The sequence below is a fragment of the Hyperoodon ampullatus genome (assembly GCF_949752795.1).
Source record: "Hyperoodon ampullatus genome assembly, chromosome: 11".
NCBI lineage: Eukaryota > Metazoa > Chordata > Mammalia > Artiodactyla > Ziphiidae > Hyperoodon > Hyperoodon ampullatus.
The window spans coordinates 76,817,293-76,838,018 of record NC_136924.1 but is presented as its reverse complement, the minus strand read 5'-3'; the positions used below and the strand labels follow the sequence as shown (position 1 = coordinate 76,838,018).

Here is a 20,726-nt window from a genome sequence, read left to right as displayed (position 1 = left end):
CCAGTTGCTCCGCAGCATGTGGGATCTTCCCAGACTGGGGCACGAACCCGTGTCCCCTGCATCGGCAGGCAGACTCTCAACCACTGCGCCACCAGGGAAGACCCACAGGTACCATTTTATATTTTCCTTCAATTCACTATCCATTAAAACACAGCATCTTGGGCTTCTCCAGTGGCGCAGTAGTTGAGAGTCCGCCTGCCGATGCAGGGGACACGGGTTTGTGCCCCAGTCCGGGAAGATCCCACATGCCATGGAGCGGCTGGGCCCGTGAGCCGTGGCCGCTGAGCCTGCGCGTCCGGAGCCTGTGCTCCGCAACGGGAGAGGCCACAACAGTGAGAGACCTGTGTACCGCAAAAAAAAAACAAAAAAACACAGCATCTCTATTTCCTCTGCAAATTCATGTTCAGACTAGAACTAGTGCTCTAGTCTAGGTTCAAAGTTAGTCATCACAGATGCACTGGTAAAATAAAACCCAAATTCTGCTAGTTTCTTAAGTATGTTTTGGGAGAATTTTGAATGAAAAATATCACAAAGATAACTTCCTTTGGGATTAAAAACAAAACAAAAACCCCCCACATAACTTTGGTGGAATTATTAGACTTAGGAGAATCGTGTCTGTTCCACACGCCTGTACCCCTTTCTCTCACTACATGAAATCAACCCATCCAAAGTTGATCGCCTTAGGAAACTGCAGAGTCAACGATTTCATTTATCCCTTTCCAAAGTCAGCTGAGTCTTGATGTGAACCTTTACTAACCTGTAAAAAAATGAGAAGTCTACATGTTCCTGGTAGTAAGAGGATTCTCTCACTTTCATTATAAAAAGAAATATGTTTCTTTTATGATGATTATGTTATTATCAGGGAAAAAAAGGGCTACTTCCATTAAAAAACAAATACACTCAAGTCAGCCAAGTTAATGCTTTTATATTCCTTCCCTTTTTTCTCTACAGCCACTGCCATCCAAAAGAGAAGTAACCTCTCAGCCTCTGGTCCTACCTAAAACCCTCTCCTTTACACAAGACAGAAGAGACTTCGGACCATTAATTATTTGGTTCTAATAATATACCCCAGTAGTTGAGAGCGTAAGTACTTGCTTTTGGGAGACCTAAAATCTAGGGCAGACCTACCTTGTGAGTAGAGAAGGATCTGCATCTCTAAAAGAACACAGGTAAACACCTGTACCAAGTTCTCCAGGCCCAGGAGCTCGAAGACCTCTCGCAGCGGGTAATCGGAGAGAGGAAGTTCACTGGGGCCCGGCCTCTGACAGATGACGGGTTCATAAACACCATAAAATTTCAGTGATCTTCCTGGAGGAGGAAGAGGCACCTCATAGAGAATATTATGGATGTAGCTCTCAAGCGGCAAGGGTGGTGGCTGCTGTGAGGTAACTGCCTTGTAAAGCTGGATAAGGAATTTCTTGCAGGCCTGCATGAAAGGCAGTGGTGTGATCAAACATATACTTTTTGAAACATACAGGGTGTCTCTGCTGATGTCATAAGAGTTGTATCGCTGGAGTTTCAAAAGGGAAGTTGTATCTCCCTCGTCAATACTGCTTGCCAGTGAGTCCATGCTGCAGGAGGATGAAGCGTACAAGCTGCTGTAATGCTCTGCGTTGTGCATCTGGTAGAGCGTCTGCATTGCTGTGCAGATTTGCTTACTTGTAACTTCTTCGTAAAAAGTGAGAACAAAACCGTAGGTACGAGAACCATCTTCCCGGGTAATTATAAATGAGTGGAACTGAGGGTCTTTATTGTCAGTTTGTGTTCTGAAAGATAGCCCTTTAGGCATGCACAACTGTGGAGGAAGGAGAAGAAAAGCATCAGAAGGCAGTACACAAACAACTTCAAACCAGAAAAAATGTTTGTGAAGCTCCATCTGAGCTTGTGACCTTCATTAAGTCATGTAAATTCTCTGAGCCTCAGTTTCTTTATCTACAACATTTGCTGCATCAGTGACTTGAAGACAAAATATGCAAGGGCACTTTACAAATATTTAGTATTTAAGGACTATTTTTAGAGTAATGTTGATACTGTTTCAGAGGAATACACAGACAGGTGAAGGCTCATTTGATAAATGGAAAAAAAGTTAAACACAGAATAATAAAAACAACAGTATCATTTTTGCTATTTTGAACAGTATTATCCTTAGGAAAATAAACTTTGAAAATTAAATGATTTTTTATTTACTGAAGCAGAAGGGTAGAAACAAGACATTTTAGATTATTTCCAGCAGAGATCATGCCCCAGGTCTTGGGAACTACCCAGGATTGAGTCAAACTTGGGAACAAAATTACGTGAGCAGTTAAAGATGCTATATTTAAGATACTTACAAAGCACGAGAAATTAAAATCGAGTCTTTAAAACATTTTAAAACAAATTACAGAAAATTTGAAATACACTAAGGAAAACAGAACTTGTAATTCAACTATCCTAAAATAACGATCATTATTAACTTTTCTATTATTCCTTTCTATTTTTGTATTACAATATACTTTCTGTATAGAAATAATTTTACCATACATTATGACATTTTTTTTCAGATTTAATAATCGATCTGGTGTAAAATTTAGAAGTTCTCCCAAATCCCCACATTACCAAAAAAATGTAATTCACTTAAGAGTTACATGTCCTTCATCTAAACTGTGAACAAACACTTATTAAGTGCCTTTCTGAGCTAGGCCCTGTGATGGTGATACAATGGTGAGAAAGACACAGTTCCTGCTCCTCTGAAGCTTCCAGTCCAGTAAGGATGACAGATGATTAAAAAATTTAAAAAAATTATAAAGTATTGGAAGTGCTATGATAGAGTAAATATAGGCTGCTAGGAAAAAACACAGCAGGAGGACATAAATGAGAAAAGAGGGAGCCACCAGGGGAAAAAATGAAGGAAGCCCAAGCGGAGACCTGAGGATAAGTATAGGTGTGTATAGGTGTTAGTGAGATAAAGAGAAGGCAGAGAGGGCACGTGCAAAAGCCCAGAAGACAGAATGTGAGGTTTTGGGGAACTGAAACCTGCTCTTTAGCTCACCTACTCTGCTGGGGGCCTTCAGACAATCCCAGTCCTCGGCCTGGAACCACCCTAACTCACATCCAGTAGAGCAAAGGGGCTACCCTGCCAAACCCTACTCAAACTGCAGATCTGTAAGCAAAACAATGATTTTGTTGTTTTAAATCAAGAGACTACAGCCCTGAGGTCAAATCCAATCTGCCACTTGTTTTTGAAAATAAAATTCTATTGGAACACAATCACGCTCCTCCATTTAAGCTGTGTAGACACACAGCTGCTTTTGCACTACAACAGCAGAGCTGAATAACTGCAACAGAGACTGCATGGCCCACAACACTCAACTATTTACTATCTGGTCCTTTGTGGAAAAAAAAAAAAACCCTGCCAGCCTATGTTTTAAGCCACTTAAGTAACATTGGGATGGTTTGTTATAGAGCTATATATATCCAAAACACTCCCTTACTTCCTGTAAGTCTCCATATAAATACTACCTTAAAGAGGTCTTCCTTTATCTTTCCATAAAAAATAGTGTTTTCATCCTATAAATGCCGTTAAAATGTCACTTCTCCTCTAAAAAGTCTTTGTTGAATGAAGCAGTTAAAATCTTGCACCATAGTATACATACGTACATCGTATACTGACACACAGTAGTTTCTCAAATTTTGTTTCATCTCTAGATTGAAAACTACTCAAGGACTGGGTAATAGCCTTAACGATTCAAGAGTACCACACATAGAACAATACACTATTTGGGGCCGTAATAAATGGTGACTGATAAAGATAAAAAGCAAAAATTGTGAAGCTCAGCACAAGTATCCCAGTGAAAATGTCTTTATATTTCATATCACTGAATATAAGAATTGGAAAGAGCTATGGTAGCTTTACTTAATTATTATTATATATGTATGTTGACAAAAATTAAATTACTGTATACATTTGGGCAAAATAAGATATAGATTTAGGTAAAACACATGAATACCTAGATTTGTTAGGGGGAAATTTTGTTTGTTCCTAATCTTGGGAATAAAAGGCCATGGCAGAATATTTTCATAATGAGTCCTTCATAATTAAAGCTGCTTTCACCATAACAAGTCAATGAGATCTTCTATTGATTATGAATGAAAACTCATCTGACGCATTTACTATAGTCAATAAAGATCGTAGGAAGGATGATCTGATGAATCAGTCTTGCTCCAGGCTAAGCTCAAACCTGCATAGCATAGTGCATGGCACACAGAAGTATTTGTTGAATGAATGAATGAATAAATGAATGAACAAGAAAACAATCAAGAACAACAGCTCAGGGTACAGGATCAGATTTAGTTCATCTCTTCATTCAATCTGTAGTTCTCTTTTTACATCAAATAGGCAACACAGAAACACAGTGACCTCCAAAGTCAACATAAAGACTTAATTTAATTGACAGGGTTTCCTGACATCATAAACCACAAAATTCCAGCTCAAACTGTTTTTGAACAGCTGCCAAATATTCCCTTAAGGATCTGTAGTTTTCGTCAGCATGCATTCAAACATCTACAGGAAAAGCTTGCCAAAAGTTGTGCTCAAAATGAAGAATGACTTTCTATGCTACAGATAACAGATGTAAGAATTATTAAATTCTCTTCCTACACATCAACAAAACTAAGAATTATATTTCTAATCTGGGAAACATAAATTGGAAAATGCTATTGCTTTTTCATTTTTAAAAGTGAGAATCATATGATTTGTCAAGTTTATTTTTCATAATCCTAAACTGTAAGTCAAGATTTGCTCACCATGGCATTCAACAACATCTTTTAGCCCCTGATATTGCTGTTTACCAACAATATCCCCTCCCCACCCCACTCTCCCACAACAACTAAAAATTTAGAGTTGTCACTGCTGACCAGATTGTCGCTGGCAATCAGATTACTCTAGCCAAATTGGGCTCACAACGCTGTGTACCTCTCCTGGTTTGAGTGACCAAATGTCCTCATTATCTCTCTGGACTCTTTTAGGCAGTGTGGCTAGAATCTTAACAATTCTTTTTTCTATCTTCTATAGTTCTATTTAATCCCACTCCTTCTCTCTTACTATACAAATAAAACTCTCAATGAGTCAGCTTGCCCTTCCTTTCTTCCTTCCTTCTTTCCCTCTCTCTTTCCTTTCTTCATTTAATAAACATTTATTTTATGTCATATATTGCATTAGATCTTGATAACTCAAAAGACAAATATGAAAATCATCCCTTACTTCTGGGAGCTTCTAGCCTAATAGGAAAGAAAGACATATAAACCAGCAGTTACAAAATAATGTAACCAATACTGCTACAGAGTGTGTTCAAAGTATTATAGGAATAGAGAAGACGGAGCACCTAACCATTCCTGCTTAAGAGATGGTTTTGCAGTGGAGGTGACACCTGAACAAAGACAGGGGATGGAAGTACTGTAAGCAAGCATATAGACCTTCATTTATTCAATGATTAGAACCTCTACTATGCGCAAAGCTAGGGATATAGCAATGAATAAAAGAGAGTGTTCCTGTCCTAATGGTACTTACTTTATAGCAGGAGACAGGGAGTAGACAACCAGCTACATAATTAATTAATTGCAACTGTAACAGTGCTACAAAAAGGTACAAGGTGCCAAGAGAACCTAAGGGGACCTGGCTGAATGCTGGAAGGGTGATGGAAGGTGGTGGTTAGAGATGGCTTCTCTGAGGAAATCATGTTTACAATGAAATCTGAAGGGTCAATACGAAGAATTCACTAGGGGAGGAGCCTTCCAAAGAGAGGTGAAAGCAGAAGCAGAAGCTGTAGTGTGAAGAACAGAAAGGACAGGGGCAGGAGGCCAGTTAGACAGCTATTGCAGGAATCCAGGTAAGAGGGCTTGCTGGTTTGGACTGAGGCGGGTATGTAGAAGCAGAGAGAAGTAGATGATAACTGATTGCATATGGGAGAGGGTGAGAAAGTGGGAACTTTCAAGCATGATGCTAGATTTTTGGCTTAGGTACCTAGGTAGATGGTTGTACCATTCACTGACCAAGATTGGCGGGAAGACTGTGAATTCAGTTTGGGGCATGCTGAGTTTGAGATGCCGGTGAAATATTCTAGCTGCGATGTTAAGAAAACAAGTGGGCTCCCCCAGTAATGGCTGGATTAAAGCCCCCATTCCTATGATTTTATTGGGAGACATGAACTTAAAGCTGGGTCAAAATGAGGGCTTACTTTCATTCCAATGTCAGATCTATTAATGTAACTAAGGGTTATCCATTTCAAATTCAAGTACTTCCTGAGTCTGTCAAAAGTATATAGTGCTCTTTTTCCTTGCATTTTGCAAGATGGATGTCTAAATAGGTACTTTCCAGCCAACCCTTTACCCTTTACTCTTCACTCCTCATTCCACTCCACCCTTCTTTGTGATCAAAGTAAATAGTAAATTGTAAACTTAGAGCTTTACAGATTATAAAGAGCTATATAATAGTCATTACTCTTTAGTTACCTGAAATATATATCAGATGTTTCATTTAGGACATATATACAAAAAAGAATCTTTATATTTCACAAAACTTGCTTAAAAAAGTATTAACCATATTTTCTTCCTAACAATTCCTAGGTTCTCTACATTCTTAAGGATAAGCTCCATCTATTAGAACATTACATAGACAGTCATGGATGCCAATATGCTGATTTCCTTAAAGAGATCTGAGATGGGGGTGGTGGGGTGTGGGGAGAAGACAGGGGAACTTCAGCTCCATTTGCAATGTTTTGTTTCATTTAAGAGGAAAGGTATGACTCTGAAGCAAATCTGTCAAATGTTGACATGTTAGTTCTGGGTGATGGGTATATGACTTGCTTTGTTCTCTCTGTTTTATGATACTTCCATTTTTTTCCCCACAAAAACCTGTGAATCCACAACCAAAAGAGACATAAAAGCAATTAATTCAGAAGCAATTTCAAATGTCACATATCTATTTTCTGTTATATATGCACTGCACTCATATACATGGAATTGTTTTTTTTATTTAACAAGTTTCATTGCTTTTGGGTACTTAATTTGTATGAAATTAATGACCCTTATCCAAAGCTCCACTTTGTTAGCAGAATGAGTGATATTACAGAAGGCGATAATTTACTGGAGTGGGGTCTTGCTAAAGGCAAGAACAAAGCTTTATACCTTTAGGTGGGAATAAATTATAGCTTCATACAAATGTACTTACTAATAAATCAAAGAGGAAATTAAGGGAAGTAAATCTATGACCCAAATGCAGACTAGTTTAATGGGATGCTTTTCAGAGATTTTCAAGGAGTACCAGCAAATCCCTTTAAATTTGCAGCAATAAACAAAATGTTGTATGGTGCTTAAGCGTCGAAACACAAGCCTACGTGTCTGTTCTTCAGAGGGAAATGTTTTCTGCTTGTGTAAAATAACTCAGAGAGAAGGGGTAAAGAAAATATCAAAGACAGATCAAGGAAGCTGATAATTGCTTTAGAGATGAATGTTATGCAGATAGAGGTAAAGGCTAACACAGATATCTTACTATTAATCCATCCAAATGATTAAAAGTAATAAAACACATCAAGTGTGGCATTTTGTTCCAAATGACTGTGGATTCATATTGTAGTAAGAAACTAGTTTTGGACACCATTCTGATTTCTCACAGAATAATTTATACTTTGAAATATATTACTAATTTAAGAAGATTAAGTGTTGTAATCTATTTACATTCTAATCCATTTTTCCACTGCTTCATGTAGGCACTCTTTTCTTTAATATCTTTCCATTAAGTTGCTGGCATAAGCAGCTGATAAATTATTTTCTGTCACTGCTGTTTGCTCACTATTTTAATCAGAAGCTTGTCTGTGCTCCTCCAAGTCTCATAAATATAACTAACAGTTGTGTTCCTCTTAATACCTAGAGCACTGTCTTCACCAAAGATGAGGCTAGGCCCCACAGTATGAACTTCCAGCAAAATGGCAACTCTCATGATTTTGGTATAGGGTAACAGTTAAGAGAAATAAGTACACTGTGCTCTGTAAAGAATCAAAGTCGAACTGCCAAGTGCCTTAGGCATCTGTCCTTAGAAAAAGTACCATGCTATTCCATCCTTGGAGTAAGTCCAGACTGGAATGGGTTTACTGTGATAGAGAAATACTGCAAAGGATCCAATGTGACCCATATCATTTTGGGGCATGTCAAAACCAAGTTACATAGCTTTTCTTTGGGGGAGGCAGCATGCAGCTGGGAAAAAAGTGAGCTAGAGAGTAAAAATGATCTGGATTTAACCTCTGAGACTCCCTGTATAACTCTGGGCAAGTAAACTTAACCTCTGTAAAATATGAATAAGAATCCTCACTGGGGGCTTCCCTGGTGGTGCAGTGGTTGAGAGTCTGCCTGCTGATGCAGGGGACACGGGTTCGTGCCCTGGTCTGGGAGGATCCCACGTGCCGCGGAGCAGCTGGGCCTGTGAGCCATGGCCGCTGAGACTGTGTGTCCAGAGCCTGTGCTCTGCAATGGGAGAGGCCACAACAGTGAGAGGCCCGTGTACCACAAAAAAACACAAAAAAACAAAAAAAACAAAAACACACAAAAAAAAGAATCCTCACTGGGTACATGTAAGCATGTATGTGAAAGTAACATTCATGAGGTATCTAGCAGGCATCTACTACTAAATATTCATTTTCTTCCCTTACAGTATCACATCATAATGCGGTCTTTTGGCTCCACCTTTAAAATACTCAAAAAGAACCACAACTATGTGTCTCACTCCACCTTTCTTTTTTTCTTTTCTGGCCGTGCCGCATGGCATGCGGGATCTTAGTTCCCCGACCGGGGATGGAACTCACGCCCCCTGCAGTGTAAGTGTGGAGTCTTAACCACTGGACCGCCAGGGAAGTCCCTGTCCACCTTTAATCACTTCTGTGCCTATCGTGCCAGATCTCTGATTTACTCACTTTGGGGGCCCCTTATTTTTATAATCACAGAGATCATGGAGGAACAAAATATTATCCAGGCTTCTAAGAAGGACCCTTCCTAAATGACCTGAAAATTATGACCTACTGTATTTTTAAGAACCTCTAAAGGGACTTACAATCACCACTGGTAACTCATGACATTAATTTAAATTTCTTATAAACAAATTCCTACTAATGTCTAAATGATGCATTGAAGTTCCTTTCCTACCTTACTTTGTGAATATGATAAATTACAGACCCATCATACAACATTCCTTGAAATATGAAAACTGTAATCATGCTCCTTGCATCAGGCTCCACTTCAGGCCAAGAAAATGATATCACTGTTACCAAAGTGTCTATGTATTAAGTAATACAAATTCACCACACAGCTTAATAGCCGGAAAAGAAAATGGGCTTTGAGGGTCTGTTATATACACTTATTAGCTATGGGGGCTTTAGGCAACTTACTTAACTTCTCTGAGCTTCATTTTCTACATCTGTAAAATGAAGATAATATATCTTAAAGAATTTTTTATTTAAAGGGTTAAATTAAATGAAATAATGTAGACATTCAAAATATAGTCACTATTGTCATCTTAAAATAAAAAGAAGGCTGAAGAGGAAAAAAAAAACAAACACATACCATGTTTACTGCATCTTGATCGAAAGGGTTCCATTCTATATTCTGAGGATAGTGGGCCAGAACTTTGGATTTGAATGTTCTTCTCAAAGGACTCTGGTCAAAATTTTCACCTACAACAGATAATTAGTAATTAGTTAATATCTAGAATTTTTTCAAAAGCATGTCATAGTTTTATTTTTATTTTGTATATATACTGACTGATAATGTTGAAATCTGATTCAATTTCTACCTCTAATAGTCTCAGTTGTAAATTTTTCAATGGACAACTGAAAAGGAACTGTTAATAAGAGATCTGCATTTAAAAGTTCAGAATCTGAATTTTAAAATCCTGGCTACACAACTCATACTAAAAATCAAGACATGCTAAAATAATCCTTGCTGTAACCTAATTACTGTCCTCATTTCAACATGTGGTGACCAAAAAAAAAAAAAATCTATTTGGAAACATTTAACTCACTAAAGAAACATCTCAAATTAAGCTAATTATACTTCTTAAGATCCTGAAATTTTGTACATGGATAGACTTAATGCTGCAGTGCCCAAAGGAGGCAACTTTGCTTGAGTTCCCACAAAAATCTCTGGTAAATTTGACTGCATCTCCATGCTTTTACAAGTAACATTATTAACAGAATCAGAAACATCACTACTGAGTTGTATGGTTTAGCAGACAGAACACATTAAGCACACTAACCTCTGAAAAGAAACAAGCTATTCTAAGCCAATTTCATCACCTGTTAAAATTCTGGAAAGGTAAAAGACTATCCTTTGATTATTATATATAAGAAAATTCAGTAATAATTGTTAGCTCAGTTCTTTATGCCCTTGACCAAATTAACTCCCATTCGACCTGTTACCTCCAAATGCCTTACTTTCACAAAATATTTTAATATGGATGGATCTTAAATTCTCAGTGTCAAAAAGTTGAGATTAAGGAATTAGAACACCTTGGGAGCAATACCATTCTGTCTCCTGTGTTCTTTCTACTTGTTAAGTTCTAAGTAAGTACAAAACACAAGCTGATGTATCAAAAGATAAATGCCACCTACCAGTATCTGTACAAATAAAAATATCATAAAGCAATTCATGAGTCATATTTGGACACCTAGTTAGACTCAGTTTCCATCTCTGGTAAAAAATATAAAAGACATATACTAAAACACCTTTCAGTGCAAAACTTATCAGATCACAGAAGGAGGGAAAAGCCACACTGTAAAATCTTGCTGGAGACTGCAATACAAAATACACAGGAGCGTTTTTGACTAAAGGCACATAATTTAAATAGATTTACTGCAGCAACTAACCTTTTACTTCTAATTTAAGCCCTTGGCTAATGATCATTTTCCTTTGGCTTCCTCTTACTTATTTAGGCAAGCACTTCATCTCTTTGTCTTTCTACCTCATATTTCCATCTTCTAAGAGATAGAGAGCTTTCACTTCTAGAAGAGAAACTGTCAAAGGCATCCCTAAGGAAAGTTTATCAATTTCTGCACCATGCCTCTAGGGTGCATACAGGAAAGTCAATAGAAAATGTGAAACCATCCATGGGTCACTACGTCTGAAGAAAGGAGTCAGGGCTCACTGTTGATTTCAGAAAGGGTAAATGGTACCTTTAAGCTGGTACTAGATTCTCATTCAAACACTAAGAATTTTTAGATTATTTACTTCTTCATTAAAAAAAGAAAGGTTACTTTTCACTTAAAGTCAGAGAAAAAGAAAAACAAGAATTCTCTACTGGTTTTCTAAAGTTTATGCTGCTGACTGTGCTAGTGACACAGCAACGGGATATCCTCAGATAATACCCAGACATCAGGAAACCCTCTCCTTCGCCCACCCTCAAGTACCAAAAATGCTTATTTTATCATTCACAAATGTAAATAAAATATGAAATACTGCAGGAGCAGAAGAAACAACATATAATGCAGGATATAACTCCTTGCAACACTTACCTTTTAATGAATTCCTGCCTCAGTTTGGTTAAAATAGTAACATTATCTTCATTCATATATCAAGTTACTAATGAGTCAGGAAATAAATCAGAAGAGTCATGATACTGCCATTTTCAATATAATTGTCCTGTTAAGGAAGGAACACCACACCCTCTTGAGGCACAATGAATCAACCAGAAGAGAGGGAAGGAAAACCACCTCCAGGGAAAAAGAATTTCACAAAAACAAAAACCCACGAACCAGAAATACAAATCCAACAAAAGAAAAACAGAACCACCACCACCACCACCATCACTTCTTATGAGACTGCTTTAGAAGGGGGGAAGATCATTGCTATATACACAGCTGTCTTGGCAAATATTATTTTGAAGAAAATTTGGAGAAAATCTGAGTGATAATTCTGATAACACTGTTAAGGATTCAGAAGTGAGTAAATGCAGCTACTCCTACTAGTACCAGTCAAAGAAGAGAATCTTGGAGATGCCTTTTGGAGGTGTGAGACAGAGCAACAACCTAACCTTTGCACTTTGAACCCATGAACCTCTAACATAGAATTTATTGCTAGGACTTAGCAGGAAAAATGAATCGGTCTAAGAATTTGGATTCCCAGGAAATGGAAATTACATAAGTATGCTTTACTTAACTTAAAATCCACCTTTTAAACACTCTCCTGAAATAAACAAGGATTATAAATTTGTGCAAATATTAATATCCCCCACGACAACTACAAGTGGACTTAATTTCAAGTAATGTTGCCAAGTAACCTCCTACTGACCTTAAGCTACAATTAAGACTTTCCTCCTAAGAAAATAGGACATATCTGCCAAGAGAGCTTAAACACTGATGAATAAATAATTTCTTCAAGGCTTGAAGCAAATGAGGTCTTTACAAAAATTAAGATGCAAATGAGAGAACAGAAATACAAAATAATACTTTTTTTTTTTTGCCTAAGCAAAACTGAATAAAGAAGCAATTTGATGGTCTTGGGATGAATTAAAATAATAACTTCTAACACCTCAACTTTTATTTTTATTTTTACCTGAAGTCGTATTTGCAGCATCTTGGCTCTTGCCATGACGATCTGCTTCTAGCCATTGGTACAAAACTACATAATGTAACAGAAACAAAAAAGCTTTATGAACAAAGAAACACAAACAAACAAAAAAGCAAAAATGACTGTGAAGAATGGAAAATGAGAATTAAAAAATTAAACAAAAGCAATTAAACATGAGACATTAACATCAACGGAACATAGCTTAACACTAATAGTACGTAGCTTATAAGCTATTAGTAATAAGAAAGGAAGGAGAATAGGTAATTGTATTTTAATGTAATAAGCGAAATGCTATTGAAACATCTGTAACAGTTATTCATATGGGAAAAAGTACACACTTTTCTTAATGCTAATTTAAAGAGAAATATCAGGAGAGAGCTAATGTTTCTATAGTCAGATATAATAAAATATGGCAGTAAGACTAAATGACCAACTATGGAAATTGCATCCCAATTTCTGCAAACCTATCAGAATGGCTGAAGTCCAAAAAACTGACTATACCAAATGCTGACAAGTATGCAAAGAGACAGAACTCTCGTAAATTGGTGGTGGTAATGCAAAAAGGTACAGCCACTTAGGAAAGACAGTTTGCAGTTTCTTACAAGGCTAAACATAGTCCTACTATATGATCCTATAACCCCAGTCTAATCAGTAGAGAAACATAATACAAATTTCAAGAGGAGCAACCTACAATATACCTGATGAATACTTGTCAAAACTGTCAAGGTCATCAAAAACAAGTAAGGTCTGAGAAACTGTCATAGCCGAGAGGAGCCTAAGGAGACAAGACAACTGAACGTAATGTGGTATATTGGATGGGTTCCTCCAACAGAAAAAGGACATTAAGTAAACAAAAGGAAATCTGAATGGAGTATAGACTTTAGTTAACAATAATGTATCATATTGATTCATTAATTGCAACACAAGCATCATACTACCCTAGGATGTTAATGACAGGGAAAACTGTGCATGGAGGGAGGTGTGGTGGGGTGTATATGGGAACTCTCTTATTATCTTCTCAATTTTCTGTAAATCTAAAACTGTCCTAAAAATCAAGTCTGCTTTTAAAAATTACATTCCAATATTTAATGTAAGGACAAAAACATATATTATATCCAATCTTATAAGTAGTCTACCTTTTGTAAAGGCTAACACAGATATCTTACTGTTAATCCATCCAAATGATTAAAAGTAATAAAACACATCAAGTGTGGCATTTTGTTCCAAATGACTGTGGATTCATATTGTAGTAAGAAACTAGTTTTGGACACCATTCTGATTTCTCACAGAATAATTTATACTTTGAAATATATTACTAATTTAAGAAGATTAAGTGTTGTAATCTATTTACATTCTTATCCATTTTTCCACTGCTTCATGTAGGCACTCTTTTCTTTTTTCCATTAATTTGCTGGCATAAGCAGCTGATAAATTATTTTCTGTCACTGCTGTTTGCTCACTATTTTAATCAGAAGCTTGTCTGTGCTCCTCCAAGTCTCATAAATATAACTAACAGTTGTGTTCCTCTTAATACCTAGAGCACTGTCTTCACCAAAGATGAGGCTAGGCCCCACAGTATGAACTTCCAGCAAAATGGCAACTCTCATGATTCTGGTATAGGGTAACAGTTAAGAGAAATAAGCTATGCAAACACAAGCTCAAGTTTGCTCGGTACAGAGATTCCATGAGTCAACTATCCTCTTATGTACCATTAACTAAGAAGTATCAACTCTTGGGGAAAAGTTTACTACAATGAGGACACAGGCTATTAAAAAAATTCACACTAGAGCTCTGTAACTTAGAAGCTTTGAAGGGTGTGTAAACTTCTGTATGTCTTAGAGGTGTCAGAGTCTTTGCTTTAAAGAGCCAAATAATGATCACTGTAGGGTCCGAATAGCCGGGGAACCTTCCTATCCACATCTCAAAGGTCTGAATGATCCCAAGAAAGTAGCACAGACTAAGTTTCTACTTTGGGATGCTATTTATCTATCCACAGATATCATCAGAGTTCTAGATCCCAAACAAGGTTTGCAGAAATTTTCTATGCTCTCCCTCCACAAAACAACAAACACAGGGCTGGGAAAGCTACCTATGGAACTCCTGAACTGAAGGAATAAAGGAACTGATTCATTATAAATGGCTAAGGGCACCCTGAAATCACGACGGAAGTTATTTGGATCTTTAGGGACAGCCAGAACTGTGAACTGACATCCATCTATCATCAGGGATAGATGACCCAAAATAAACCTCTGAACAGCCCCCAAAAATACACCCAGTGTGCAAAGCCCTTGGTTGAGGGTGCCCCAGTGGGCACACAAGTCAGTGCGCTCCTCCACACCCCCAGGTTACTGCATACTCCTGGGAGGCAATATTGTTACAACTGGGACTAACATGAAAGAAGTGGAGAAGCAGACCTCATTCATTGAATATATACTACAGGCGTTTCCTCTTTCTGCGTCACGGGAATAACAACTACTAATTAGAGTAGTAGCAGAGTAGGGTAATATTAGATTACTTACCCCAAGTGACACAAATATCTCCCCATTTAGAAAAGCAAGCATGAATTTTACAAATGACGCTGAATATCCCTCTTACAGAAATGAGACACAAAGTAGGGAAACTAATCCATTCAATGGTCTGATAATTCTGCCTAGCTCTTATCTATAGCCTATCCTGCCCTGTTTAAGGTGTAAACTCTTGGCTGTGTTCAGAGTATCACTGCCATTATATTTACCAATTACTTCATATAGCCTTTGTTTCTGGTTTTACTGGACAAAAAGAAAAAATATGAAAGCTATTCCAGATCATTTTACTCTGGCCAGTTATATGCAGAATGGTACATAAGCAAAAATAATTTTAACAGATTTGAGATTCAATTATTTTATTACTGCCTCCAGATTACCAAAATCCAATTAACTATGGCCTAAATAATTCAGAGAATTTCCAGTGAAATAAGTGCATCTGCTTCATGCAAAGCTATAATGTGAATCACCATTAGACCAAATTTGGATTTCAAGGTCTACTTTACAGCACATATATTTAAAAAGATAATGTATAACTATAAAAGAAATGTAACTAGGGAATTCCCTGGCGGTCCAGTGGTTGGTGCTCCAGGCTGTCACTGCCGAGGGCCTGGGTTGGATCCCTGGTCAGGGAACTAAGATCCCACAAGCCGCATCATGTGGCCAAAAAAAAAAAAAAAAAGAAATGTAACTAATATTTTTACTTAACATACTAGAATGTATACGGCAGGTCTAGAAGGACTGAGCTCTAAAAATTTCTTAACTCTCATAAAGTTTCTGAAATATGTCATATTACAAAGAATCTAATCCTCTTCTTACTTTGTAGATGATGTTAGAATACCAAAAATACACCTCTTCTCCCTGTGGCTGGGAACACGAGATCTGGCCTTTTGGTAGCTCCATGCTTCCTCTCAATTGGCACTGGGAGTAAGGGACCCTGCCCCCAGCTCCAAGTCACTGGTGAGGATTTCTATAGTCTGTGCATGAGGTTGCAAGTAGAGGGAGATCTGTGAACCTTGGAGCTGTTTCTCAGGCTGAGAGACCCTGTTACATATTTCTTCATTCATCCCCTCTCTGAACCTTCCCACTCCTAGGGCCCCAGTGAGTTCCCTCCCTTGTTGTCCATTTCCACCACAGTCTATTTCTGAACAGGGTATTTCTCCACAAAACAAGGCCAAGTCTCCCAATACTTCCCTATGCTCCTGTCCCTGAGGGATATCACTGAAGTCTAGATGCTTTAAAGAAAGTTTGCTGATAGGAATAATGAAAACAGAAGGGAAGTTGAAACAGGTAATCTCTTCTGCCCTGTCCCTTTTTCATTGTGTTCCTTTTCTCTCTAAAGGTAAAGTTAAAACACACACACACACACACACACACACACACACACACACACACACACACGGACAGAATACTCACAATCAGTAATTTTTCCTCAGTATTTTGATAAAGGTGAGAGGAGGAAATGGAGATACTATGGATGCTGCCTAAGAAGTCCATGCTGAGGCAAAGAAAAAGGGATGACATGGTGGTGAGGTAACTCTTCTCCTTCCCATGTCTAACCCTACAGGTCTCCAAATGTCTATTTCCAAAGACCCAGCCTGAATTAGTATGAGCGGGAGTTGGGAGAGGCAATACTAGGCAGCAGTGGGTCCTAAAGAGACTGACCAGGGAAAGAGAAATGGGGGTGGGTGAGGAGGGATGGGCACCTTCACGGTGGGAACTAAAATAAAGGGGCACTCCTGTGACATTCACAGAAAGACATTTCCTGCACATGTGCTGTCTCTACACCACAGTAAGCTGTCCCCTTCGAAGCACATCCCCCAGGAGGCTGCATATTCGCTATTCATTCTGATAATTCTCCAGCTATTTAGACATCTCTGAGCAGGCGACGTATAAGCAGAGACCTGATGACGTAGTAGCCGTCACATGGTTAACACACAGAGCTCACTATAGGCAGGCGTTATTCTAAGTGCTCTACGTGTATTAACCCATTTCAGCAGCATAATTACTCTGTGAAGTAGGTCCCATTATTGTTCTCACTTTACAGATGTAGAAACTGAGGCACAAAAGGGTTAAATAACTTGCTCAGGTCAGATAACATTCAAACCTAAGCAGTCTGACTCCAGAGTCTGTGCTCTTAATTCTATGTACGAGGTCATCTGAGGAAAGAGTATTTCAGGCAAGGGAAATAGCAAGTGGACAGTCCCTGTGGTACAAGTGAGCTTGTCCCAGCTGAGATGCAGCAAGACCAGGACACCGATGCACCTGAGTGAGGTGGTGAAAAATGAAGTCAGAGAGATAGCCAGGAGCCAGATAAAACAGGACCTTGTAGGCTGTGGTGTGGACTTTTGATTTTATACTAAGTATCATGGGAAATAACTGGAGTGTCTTAAACAGAGAAGTGACTTTGTTTTAAAAAGATCACCCTGGCAGCTGAGAGAACAGACTGTAGTGGTCAAGGGTAGATGCAAAGAGATCAGTTAGGAGCTTCTGCAACAGTCCAGGCAAGAGATGATGGCAGTACGGATTAGAGAGAGAGTGCTAGGGTGGTGAGAAGTGATAAGATTCTAAATACATTCTGAAGGCATAAAATATTATATATGATTTGCTGACGGATTAGATGTGAGAGAAACAAATAGTCAAGAAGGATATTGTGATACCATGGATTTTGGTCTAAGCACCCGGATGAATAGGGTAGTTATTTACTGAAACAAGGAACAATGGAGAAGATGGGGATTTTACTGCGGGGAGGAGGGCTGTCAGGGAGCTGGAATGAAGAATTCAGTTTTGGATATGTTAACTCTGAGATGTCTATTAGATATCCAAGAGAAGTTTTTGAATAAGCCTTTAGATATAGGAATATTTTTTAAAATTTTTATTTGTTTGTTTGTTTATTTATTTATTTTTGGCTGTGTTGGGTCCTCGTTGCTGCGCATGGCCTTTTTTTAGTTGCGATGAGTGGGGGCTACTCTTCATTGCAGTGCGCGGGCTTCTCATTGCGGTGGCTTCTCTTGTTGCGGACAGGCTCTAGTTGCGTGGGCTTCAGTAGTTGTGGCTCGTGGGGTCTAGAGCACAGGCTCATTAGACATGGCACACAGGCTTAGTTGCTCTGCGGCATGTGGGATCTTCCCAGACCAGGGCTCGAACCTGTGTCCCCTGCATTGGCAGACAGATTCTTAACCACTGCGCCACCAGGGAAGCCCCTAGATGTAAGAATTTAAATTCAGGGGAAAAGTTAGAAACATAAAAAGGACGGTATTTAACATCACAGGGCTGGGTAAGATCACTTAGGAAATGACTGTAGATGAAGAGAGGAAGCCTGGGGTCAGACCTAGGGGACTCAAGCAACACTGAGAGGCTGGGAAGAGGATGAGGAACTGGCAAAAAGGTAAATGAGAAAAAGCAGTCAGTGAGGTAAGAGAAAACCAGAAGCATCATGGAAGCCAAGTTAAAGAAAATGTTTTAACAAGGACGGTGCTAACAACAGGAAGTCACTGTGACCTTGACAAAGAGATTTCTGCGTGGTGTGCGGGAGAAAACCTGTCTGGCATTGTTCCAAGAAAGACTGCAAAGAGAGGAAGTCGAGGCAGAGAGCATAATCAACTCTTCTGAGGAGTTCTGCTGGAAAGATGATAAAGGGATAATATTGGAGGAGAATGTGGGGTTGAGGGAAGGGTTTCAGGTTTTGTTTTGTTAAAGACAGGAGGATGTTAACTCATTCAAGAAACATTTCCAGTGTGCCTATGCCGGGCACAGTGACTGATGCTCTAGGTCTGATGAGGACAGTCCAGTCCTCTGAGGATCTTTCACTCTCCTACCTTGCCTTCCTAATTCTACACAGAGAGCTGGTTTGCCCATTCCATACTACATTATGGCTGATACAGAGTGTACTCCCCAGGCAACCACACTTCCTATCCCCAGCATACAGCTTACCTACTTTACCCTTGTAAGCCTTTATGAAACAGAACAGGACCCTCTGAAGCCCTCCCAGGTACAAATCCTTTCCATGTCACTCATTTCTTGTTTGCAGGAAATAGGCTTCATTCAGCCTCCTTGACCTTCCCTGAGTCCCAAAGGGCAGATTCAAACAGTTGCTTATCAGGGAAGGGAGGGAATGCAGAAACAAAGGAGGAGCAGTCAAGAAAGAGTAGTGTAGCCACAGGGCAGAGTCCTGGTTCCATCACAAGGAATATACTTCTCAAAATACCTTTGAGTTCTTCTGCAGCAACTAAGGCCCCCACCCAGATGGAGGATGGTAACTTCAGGCTGAGCACAAGAGTCCTGGAACACTGCCCTGTTACCTTACCACCAACCAATCAGAAGAAAGTCTGCACACAGTGGAAGAGAACAAAGACTCTGACGCCCTCCTCAAATAATTCTCCCTTTAAAAATTTCATGGTAGAGCAGAGTTTTCGGAGTTGGTTTTCAGACATGAGTCCGCTTTCTCCCCAGGTTGCTGGCCTCCTGAGTAAAGCAATCTTTCCATTCCTACCAGCACTTGTCTCTCAAGTATTGGCTTTCAAGCATCAAGCAGCCAAACCTGAGTTTGATAACATTTATACAGGACACTGAATCCAGGAGGGACTGCTTTCTCTCCACTTTATCTTTTCTCCCTCTGGCACTCCTTGAAATAGTCCCAAACCATTCTCACTTGAATAAGCCATGCCAATTATCTTAGCACCAGTGAACAGCTATTACTGATACTGGATTTATGACAGACAGCAGGTGCTCACCAACATCCATGTTCTCCTCTCCTTCCCAATATCCTTGCATCTGGGTGGGGGCCAAAAGACTATTTCTTACCAATGAAATGGGAGCAGAAGTGATGGGTGTCACCTCCAGCTTGAGGCACACAACCTGTCTTTTTTCTGCTGCTCATCAGCTAAATGCAAATGGAAATGGGGCCTTAAAGATGGGAAGGCCACACATGGAAGAAACCTGGCTCACTGAATGCCTCTGCAAAACAGAGCCCCTTCCCACCTTGGCCTACATTAGACTAAACAATGAATGAGAAATAAGCTTCTATTGTTTTGAGCCACTGATAGACTAGGGTTGTTATTACAACAGTTAGCTATTTTTATATTTCTGGATTAGCCTGAATTTTAATTTGTGTTAGTTTTGACCTTCTGACTATAATGCCAATCCCTGACTATACTGCATCTTCTCTTCCTTGGTAATGCTCTACACTGCCTGCTACTGTGCTCAAATGCATGATGAGTATAGTTCTTCAAATATGGGATAGAATTTCCCCATTTTCTATGGATGCTCTCTACCTTTCATAGAAGAAGCCATATACCCACCACTAAGCTACTAATCAAGACCACAGGTTTTAACTCACAATGGGCTTATTAGCCTTTCTAAATCTACAACCTCTAAATCCAGCTGGCAATCTTGCAGATGTAGGCTGCTCGTCACAAAGGGAATCAAGCAAAAGAAGCTGGAGGGATCTCTGAAAATTCATAGACACTACTGAAAAATGTTCATCGATAAAGAAACCTGAATTCTGGTAATCCTAAAAGTTTATTTTGATTAAGATCTTAATAAAAGTACATCAACATCCATCCAGTAAGTTGTGAATTTCTAAGAGACTCATAATATATTTCCTTCTTTTTTTTTTTT

General features: G+C 38.9%; 1 protein-coding gene across 2 annotated transcripts in view; it reads right to left on the bottom strand.

Moving 5' to 3' along the window:
* The window catches only part of DENND5B (DENN domain containing 5B), a gene marked incomplete at both ends in the record, with an annotated part of 215,274 nt that overhangs the window by 106,348 nt on the left and 88,200 nt on the right, over positions 1-20,726 (bottom strand). The window contains 3 exons of one of the 2 annotated variants that reach the window (XM_079716014.1): positions 1,129-1,795; positions 9,586-9,695; positions 12,571-12,636. In XM_079716014.1, the coding sequence (XP_079572140.1) occupies positions 1,129-1,795; positions 9,586-9,695; positions 12,571-12,636 (843 nt within the window). The remainder of the gene's footprint in view (positions 1-1,128; positions 1,796-9,585; positions 9,696-12,570; positions 12,637-20,726) is intronic. The other variant, XM_079716015.1, reaches the window with a different exon arrangement.